The 8,796-nt window shown below is 35.6% G+C and overlaps 2 protein-coding genes across 2 annotated transcripts; both read left to right on the forward strand.

Moving 5' to 3' along the window:
• Positions 1–2,570: 2,570 nt before the first annotated feature.
• Positions 2,571–5,975, forward strand: LOC141695880 (uncharacterized). The gene is made up of 4 exons (XM_074500089.1): positions 2,571–3,137; positions 3,183–4,277; positions 4,692–4,994; positions 5,298–5,975. Exons 1-4 carry the CDS (start codon positions 2,571–2,573, stop codon positions 5,973–5,975), a joined length of 2,643 nt encoding a protein of 880 aa, XP_074356190.1.
• A 1,498-nt stretch (positions 5,976–7,473) lies between these two features.
• LOC141695881 (uncharacterized) lies at positions 7,474–8,287 on the forward strand. The gene is made up of 3 exons (XM_074500090.1): positions 7,474–7,530; positions 7,615–8,040; positions 8,129–8,287. The coding sequence occupies exons 1-3, from the start codon at positions 7,474–7,476 to the stop codon at positions 8,285–8,287; spliced, it is 642 nt and encodes a 213-aa protein (XP_074356191.1).
• The last annotated feature ends 509 nt before the right edge of the window (positions 8,288–8,796 follow it).

Below are 8,796 nucleotides of genomic sequence, written 5' to 3' on the forward strand. Positions count from 1 at the left end.
CTTTGAGAGAAATGATGTACAATAGTGATTTCAAAAAGATTTTAATAAAATAAGTAATCACCACTATAAAAAGAAGTTTGATTTTCTCCTAAAACTGTTCGAGTGCACAAGTCCGTTTTTATGCCTAAAAAGATAAATGATTTGATAAGACACAAACTGATGACCTAGCAGTATTAAGAAGAGAAAGCAAGATTTTGTCTTTTAATATGAATGAGTTTTTGTAAAAATATTGAATACTTAGGGTAAAATCTAAGCAATTCTCATTCATGTCAAAAGCTCCATAATCTATCTTTATAAAATTATTACCAACAATATTGTTTATTGATAAATAATCTTAGTAAGAAGAACTATGTTGCTAATTTTAAGTTGAAATGAATCTTTTAGATATAGCAAAGCAAATAAATTCACTAAAACTTAAAATCTCACAATTATCTGCAACAAAATATTAACAATATATCATTGACTGATACTTGACAAGTATTTTAGATACCAATAATTATGTTGCATCCTATTTTAAATATTAAAATAAGATATCATTGAATTAAATACCAATTATCTATCAAAAAGACATCAGCATTCAATTTCATATATCATACAATTGTTAACTCCTAACAACTGTAATATCTCAAACAATATTGATTCGATAAATAAAGCAACATTAACCAAAATTGACTTGTTTGCAATCATAGAAAAATATTCTAAGTTCCATATACTTTGATTCATTGAGTATTGCATCTATTATCAAAGTGTTTAGGAATTTGAAAATAAGTATAAAAATTATTCTAACTTGACAATATATGGTTACTTCTAATAAAGCAATCAAACATTTTAACCATAGTTGTACTTAAGAAAAATTTCCACACTTTTTATATTAGTATACATGACTGAAGATACACTACTAGAAATAGTAGATACGATATCGGTCCTTAGACATCGGCATGTAATGCACCCGATGTTAAAATACAGTTTAACATCGGTTTTGTAAAAAGCGATGTTGAATACGCATATTGACATCGGTTTCACTTAGTAGCCGTTGTCTATCTTCAGAAATTAAAAAGGCCACAAATATGTTTTTAACTTTGACATCGGTTCATTTTGTTAACCGTTGTCTATGGCCTTTTAAAAAAAAATAAAAATTACTTAACTCCCCCCCCGCTTTTCAGTACACTTCCCCCTTTAATTTTAACAAAAAATTCACTTTAACATATTTTCCCCCCCTTTTCCAAAAAACCTCCCGCGAGCCTCTCATCTCTCCCCGACCCTCACCTCTCTCGTCTCTCTCGTCTCTCCCCTCCTTCTCTCTTAGTCTTCTTACCTTTCTTCTCTATTCTTACCTTAGTCTCTGTTAACCGTATCTTCTCTCTTTTCTCCGAAACCCTAATTTTAGCCCCAATTCTAATTCAAGATTTGGAGCTTCAAATTAGAGCAAATTAAACTTGAAATTGAGCTAGTATCTGGAGGTTGGAGCTAGTATCTGGAGGTAGACAACATCTGGAGGTTGGAGCACTGAGGTTTTAGAACATTGGGGTTTCGGAACATTGAAAGCATCCAGAGGTATATTCTTCTTTACTTCTTTACTGTTTATCTCCCTCATTTTTATGTTTAATATCTTCTTTGTGCATGTAAATGTTTTATGTTTATCTTCTTTTCTTCTTTACTATTTTTCTTCTTTGTGCATATAAATGTTTTATGTTTTTGGGGGTTTTATGTTTATTTCTTTTTGGGGGTTTTATGTCCTGTTTTTGGAAATTTTATGTCGTGTTAAATATTTTAGGTACACTAATGTAAATCAATGTTTTAGGTACATTGATGCAAATGTAAATGTTTCTGTTCTGTTTTTAATTATGTGTTTTCTGGGGGTTGTTCATACATATTAGTGTATTTTGGGGGGGTTTTGGGGGCTGCATTTGAACAGGTCTCAGATATGAACAAGTCTCTACATTTCTTGTTTTATATGATAGTCATTTCTCTGATATGAACAAGTCTCTGCATTCCTGATATGAACTATCTGTTACTTGTGTTGTATTATAGTAATTGTTTTGTATAATTATCCTTCTCACAGATACAAGTAACAGATAATTTTAATTTATTTATTTATGGGCTGAATTTGTTTCAATACTCAAGTTCTCACTGAGTTTTATTTATGTGAAGGAAATTTAACAATTGTCTGGGCTGTGAATGTTGGAATTATTGGTTTTTAATTATGTGATATTTTCAAATATCTTGGTTTAATTTGTTTTAATTATCTTGGTTTAATTTAGTCTAGTTTATAAATTTAGTCTAGTTTTGTAATTAATAGGGTATATGTATAGGATCTTAGAGTAATGTATTAGTACTATAAATTATTAGGATATCAAGGTATTTACTCCTTTCTAAGTTTATATAATTAATCCCTGCAGTAACCAACACAAATTTGATATGCCTTTTATTAAATAAATCTAAATAGGTATGTGTTGGATTTTTAATATTTATAGTGGCTATCAGGTAGGGAAATTTGATGGATAAGACATGGATTTTGCAAGATAGGGATTCTTTAGCATTTGAAATGGGGGTGGAAAACTTCTTGATATATGCTGAAGAAAATTCCTGAAGATCGTAACAAAATTCCTTGCCATTGTGGACGATGCGCCAATTTTAAAAAATTCTCTATAAAAACAATTAGGGGCCATATCTATGACAATGGCTTTTGTCTAGGTTATGTGCATTGGGTTTGGCACGGGGAGACTGCTTCTACGGGTCCTAAATCTTCAAGTGCTAGTTGTCCACCTGAAGAGCAAGCTCCAGACCCACCTCCTGAGCAAGCCTCTGATGAAGCGTCAGAGCAAGATCAGGAGCATATCGCTGCTTCGGAAACTGTTGATGTTTGTGAAGCGGCATATAACTCGGGTCAATATGATAATGATTCATATCAGTTTAGGAGGTTCGTAGCCGATGCTGAGCAACCTCTATATGAGGGTAGTGACTGTACTAAGTTAGAGTCGATGTTGAAGTTGCATAACTGGAAATCTAGGTTTGATATTACCGATAGTGCCTTCACTGACCTCCTTTCTTCTGTTGGGTCTCTACTTACCAAAGATAATGTGTTACCTAGTAATGCATATGAAGCAAAAAAAAACCCTCTCCAATTTAGGTCTAGAGTATATAAAGTTCCATTCATGTCCGAATGACTGTGTACTGTACAGGGTGTACATGCTGATGCAACCAAGTGTCCTAAGTATCGACTTTCTCGGTGGAAGTTGACAAAGAAAGGTGAAGAGAGGGTTAATCTTCCAGCCAAAGTCATGTGGTATTTTCCAATAATTCCTAGATTTAAACGTATGTTTAAATCTCCTTCCACCGCTGAACTAATGTGTTGGCATGCGCAACAGCGGACACAAGATGGTAAAATGCGACATACAACCGACTCTCCATCTTGGAAAAATATAGATTATAGGTGGCCATCCTTTGGTTGTGAACCGAGAAACCTTCGCTTGGCTTTATCGGCGGATGGTGTAAACCCGCACAATAATGGCCTATCTAATAGATATAGTTGCTGGCCAGTCATATTGGTGACTTACAATCTTCCTCCCTGGTTATGTATGAAAAGAAAATTTATGATGTTGTCGATATTGGTCCCTGGCCCGCATGAGCCTGGTAATAACATCGACATCTACTTACAACCGATGATTGATGATTTAAAAAAGCTTTGGAAGGAAGGGGAACCAAATGTGTATGACGCGTATAACAAATCATTTTTCACTTTAAAAGCAGTTTTAATGTGGACGGTAAATGACTTCCCTGCTTACGGAAATTTATCTGGCTGCGTTAATAAGGGTTATAAGTGTTGTCCAGTTTGTGGAGATGACACCGTAGCTAAATATTTGACTCATAGTAGGAAAATGTGCTACCAAGGGCATCGTCGATATTTGCCTCTACATCATCCTTATAGAAGGCAGAAGGCTGCTTTTAATGGACAACAAGAGTTTGGGCAGCCGCGTCGAACCCTATCCGGAGAAGAAGTGTTAGCAGAGAAAGAACAAATCAAATTTGAATTTGGGAAGAAAATGAAGAAGGCAAAGAAGGTTGAAAGTCCATGGAAGAAAAAGTCAGTATTTTTCGAGTTAGAATACTGGAAATTTCACCATGTTAGGCACTATATTGATGTCATGCATGTCGAGAAGAATGTATGTGATAGTCTGATTGGCACATTACTAAATATGCGCCATAAGACAAAGGATAGTGCGGCAGCTCATCGTGATATGATGGAAATGGGTGTTAGATCTGATTTGGCTCCCCAAGTAGGAGTAAAGAAAACCTATTTACCTCCTTCTCCCTTTACTTTATCAAAGGCAGAAAAAAGGATTTTCTTGTCATCATTAATGTCGATAAAACTTCCATACGGACATGCATCAAACATAAAAAATTGTGTTTCCATGCCTGATTTGAATATTTACGGGCTGAAATCACATGATTGCCACATTTTTCTCCAATAATTACTCCCGGTTGCAATACGCTCCGTTCTTCCGAAGCATGTTAGGGTCACAATTATTAGATTGTGTTTCTTTTTTAATGTTTTGTGCAACAAAGTAGTAGACGTGTCAAAACTGGATAAGCTGCAGTCAGATGTTATACTAACCTTGTGTGATCTAGAAAAGGTTTTCCATGCATCATTTTTTGATGTAATGGTACATATAGTAGTCCACTTGGTCTAGGAACTACGCTTATGTGGACCAGTATTTTATAGGTGGATGTATGCGTTTGAATGGTTTAATAAAGTAGTAAAGAGTTATGTTCGAAACCGTTATTATCCCGAAGGTTGTATGGCAGAGAGTTACCTTGGAGAAGAGTCCGTAGAATTCTGCACCGAGTTTCTTAGTCAGAATTACTCCACTGCCGGTCTTCCAAAGGACCAAGATAATAAGATATCAGGTCCATTATCCGATGTGATAATAAAATCAGTGGAAGAGAAGGAGCGAGATGAAGCACATCTACATGTCCTTCTAAACAACGCTGAAGTGTTTCCATATATTCTGTGAGTTTATGCAGTTTGTTGTTTTCAATTCCTCATTATCCAGTATTAGTCTTGTAATGTGTCTTTAATATATCATTCCATATGCATTTTTCAGAATGCATAAGGAATATCTTGAAAAAATTCACCGAGGGAAAAGGAAAAGCTTACATTGGCTCATGAGAGAGCACAATCGGCTCTTTGCTGATTGGTTTTAAAACAAAGTCAGTGTTGTATTAGGTTCTTTGATCTGTAGTGTAGTGACGACTATTAGCTATTTAGGATTTAAAATTTCTTATCATATCTGTAGGTGAATGATGAACTAAGGGAGAACAACAAAGGTGTTTCAGATACGATAAGATGGCTCGCTGCCAAGCCATCATTTTCAGTACTAACTTATCAAGGTTATCTAGTGAATGGAGTGCGATATTTTACAAAGGAACGAGATGACATACGCGTTGTTCAAAACAGCGGGGTGTCTGTCATTGCTAAAGCGGTCCAGGTTTCTAGTGCCAAGGACTTGAACCCCATAGAAAGTGATTTGACATTTTACGGTATCATACAAGAGATATGGGAATTAGACTACCATGCATTCAAAGCTCCCTTGTTCCTGTGTAAATGGGCAAGTAATGATAAAGGAATAAGGGTTGATGATCTTGGGTTCACACTTGTGGATTTTAGTCGACAAGGTCACAAAAAAGATAAATATGTTTCTGTTGACCAAGTCAAGCAAGTGTTTTACCTTGAAGATCCCGTTGATGCTACCTGGTCTATTGTTCTGTCCTCCACAACTCGAGACTACCATGAATTGTATAATGAAGATGACTTAGGAGACACGATCATGGAACATCCTCCATTCTGCACTGAAATCCCCGCAACTGATGTCACTACTGATGATGTCGCTCATACTGCTAGACCTAATGTTGAGGGAATTTGGATTAAAAATACTGCTACTAAAACTCCTGCACCTAATGTCGTTACTGACTGATGATGTAGCTTTATGTAAAATATATATCTTAATGGGAATTTGGATGACTGAATGAACCATATATATTTGCCTTTAATTGTGTTATAATGTGTAAAATATATTGCTAATTTTTTTTCTTTTGTTTTGCATTGTTATAATCATATAAGTAATTCATCCATAATTACTGATTGATGGCATTATTTTTTCTTTAATTATTTTGCATTATTTAATTGTACTTCTATAAAATGCTTTAAAGTTATTTCGGATGTGATTAATTACTGATTGCAGTTTAGGTAAATTATTGTTCTTGTATAGTTGTATTCGTACTTGCTGATTTTACAATTTATTATTTATGCTTGACTGTAATTAATGACGGACTAAAAATATATTGTTCAACTGATGGCTTTATTATTCAATTTAATGCAGACTAAGGGAGCAAAATGGCAAAGAAGCAAAAAGCCAAGAAAGTAATTTTCGAAGAAAATGACGGGAATAATAACTCTGAAAAGGTTGAGGATGAGATTGTTCCTGATGTCAAAACTTCAGAGACTTGTAATGATAAGTTGGTTCAAGTCCCTCCACAATATCAAACTCAAAGTAGTGGTGAAGAAACGATGACCACTTCTGAATCTGCAAAAAAAAGGCTAGGAGGTGCGCGTGGTGTTTCAGCTCTTCACAAAGTAGTGGTGAAGAAAGCTCGGGGAAAGAAATTTAAAGTTAGATACAATGATTTTGGAGTTCCCATCGGAAATACCAGGCCTACTTTACAGTCTTACATAGGAATGCTCGCAAGGACAATGATTCCAATCGACACTGAAAACTGGCCAAAAGTGGATTTTGATCTAAAAGCAAAATTATGGGATGATGTCCAGGTAAATTATATCCCTTGTTGACTTCTTCATTTTATTTAAATTGTGACTGTAAATTATGTGGCTAATTTATATTATGTGGCTCTTTAGGACACATTCAAAATTGCCCCAGAAAGTGAGAAGCTTGTGCTACAATCGGCAGGTGAAAAATGGAGGCAGTTTAAAGCTGATTTAACTGCAAAATATGTGATGCCGTTTATTGGAAAAAAGAAGAAATTGATGAAGCCTCCGAAGAAGTATGCGTTTGTTGGTAAAGAACCTTGGAAGAAATTTGTTGTAGAGAGGACGAGCCCCAAATGGCTGGTATGAATATATTCTACTAATAAAATATACAGGATTGCCATTTTACTTGCTAAATGATTAAATAGATTTTGGTTAAATAATATTTATTAATTTTTACTAATTTATTTTGGTACAGGAACAACGTAAGTTACAGAGCAATAGAGTGGGTAAACGGAAATATCATCACCGCTTGTCAAGGAAGGGGTATATTGGTTTGCGAGAAGAAGAAGTAAGAACCATATCTATTTGGCTTTGCAATTCTAAGTTTTAAGGGAGTTTAAACATTTTCTCTTTTTTAACGGATAAAGAAAGGGAACTTAAAGTGGAAAGAGAAACCTGATCGTGCAATTTTTTGGTGGAAGGCTAGGATGCCAAAGAATCCTGATGAGCTTACTGAAGAGCAAGCGGAAATAAATGCGAGAATTGTAAGTGATATTTTTAATACTGCATTCCCTTTAAAGATAATTGCGTCATAAATAATGCACTAATTGTTTGCATTTATTTTACAGGTTAAGTTACTTGAAATGAAGGAGAAGGGTGAATTTGTTCCACATGGAATGGAAGATGTGTTGACTACGGCACTTCAGACTCCTGAGCACGCAGGAAGGGTTCGAGGGGTTGGCGGCTTTGTCACTCCAACAGCATTCTTCAATTTGCCGAAAGCGAAAAAGACTAAAATTACCAAGGCAGAGTTGTTGGATCAGTTGGAAAGAAATCAGCGGGAGATGGCTGAACTTAAGGCCTTGGTTAATGCTTCGAATGGTCACTCTCCTATGTTCTCTAACAAATCAAGTTATCAAGTACCTGTTAATAAAGAGGGAGCTGCTGATAAGCGGAATGTTGGAGTTGCTGTTAAACCGCTGAGTGCCAAACAGTTGTTGGTAAATGATGAAGACTTTGTTGGTTTTGACCCCTCTCCTCCGAGCGGAAAGAAGGTAAAATATTATTAAGATCTACTAGATATATGCCTACAGACTTGGGATTTATGCAATAAAATTAAATTGATCCCTCACTATAATGTAGGGTCCACAGTCATGTGAGCTTGCACTGGATTGCATAGAGAACAAGGTTGCTTTTGGAACAGTTTTTGATGATCACGAAGAGATGAATGTTTCAGTACACGGAGTGCCTCTAAATCCCAGACATGTTCGTGTATCGGTTGACGGATACATCCAGCCATAGGCGTCGTTTCCAGTGCCCATACCTGGTGAAATTGAGGTTGTACGCCAAGCAGTTGGCTCTCACGTAGCATGGCCTCGTGAATTGATCATCTACCCAACTGTGGCGGTATGTTATATAAAAATTATGTCAATATACTCTGAATTGATTGTTGCATTCTATAGTAGTTATGTCAATAATAACCGATTATTCTTGTTTTATTCAATTCTATGTAGAAAAAGAAAAAGGAAGTGTTGCAGGGGCAGTCTAAGCGGAAAGATGAGTTGCAGAAACTTCAAGATGATTATAGAAAAATGAAGCTAAACGAGAATGTGCCAAAGCAGTACAAGGTGTTATACAAACATGCTGCAGTCTTCATGAAAGCCACTGGGGAGTCAATACCGATTCCGTGTGATTCGGACGTGTTTGGGACTGAGAAAATGATTTATATATTGCATGAAAATGTGAAAGCATTGTTGGAGTTCGATATGATTGGCCAAGCTGCAATATCTGCTTATATGGCGTAAGTTAAT

The sequence above is a fragment of the Apium graveolens genome, chromosome 11 (genome assembly GCF_009905375.1).
Source record: "Apium graveolens cultivar Ventura chromosome 11, ASM990537v1, whole genome shotgun sequence".
Taxonomy (NCBI): domain Eukaryota; kingdom Viridiplantae; phylum Streptophyta; class Magnoliopsida; order Apiales; family Apiaceae; genus Apium; species Apium graveolens.

Excerpts from the sequence above, each read along its gene's own strand:
- LOC141695880 (XM_074500089.1), top strand. The coding sequence starts at position 2,571 with ATGCTGAAGAAAATTCCTGAAGATCGTAACAAAATTCCTTGCCATTGT. Across the intron at positions 4,278-4,691 it reads GATCTGATTTGGCTCCCCAA|GAACTACGCTTATGTGGACC; the intron begins GTAGGAGTAAAG and ends CACTTGGTCTAG. Across the intron at positions 4,995-5,297 it reads TCCTTCTAAACAACGCTGAA|GTGAATGATGAACTAAGGGA; the intron begins GTGTTTCCATAT and ends TCATATCTGTAG.
- LOC141695881 (XM_074500090.1), top strand. The coding sequence starts at position 7,474 with ATGCCAAAGAATCCTGATGAGCTTACTGAAGAGCAAGCGGAAATAAAT. Across the intron at positions 7,531-7,614 it reads CGGAAATAAATGCGAGAATT|GTTAAGTTACTTGAAATGAA; the intron begins GTAAGTGATATT and ends TTTATTTTACAG. Across the intron at positions 8,041-8,128 it reads CTCCTCCGAGCGGAAAGAAG|GGTCCACAGTCATGTGAGCT; the intron begins GTAAAATATTAT and ends ACTATAATGTAG.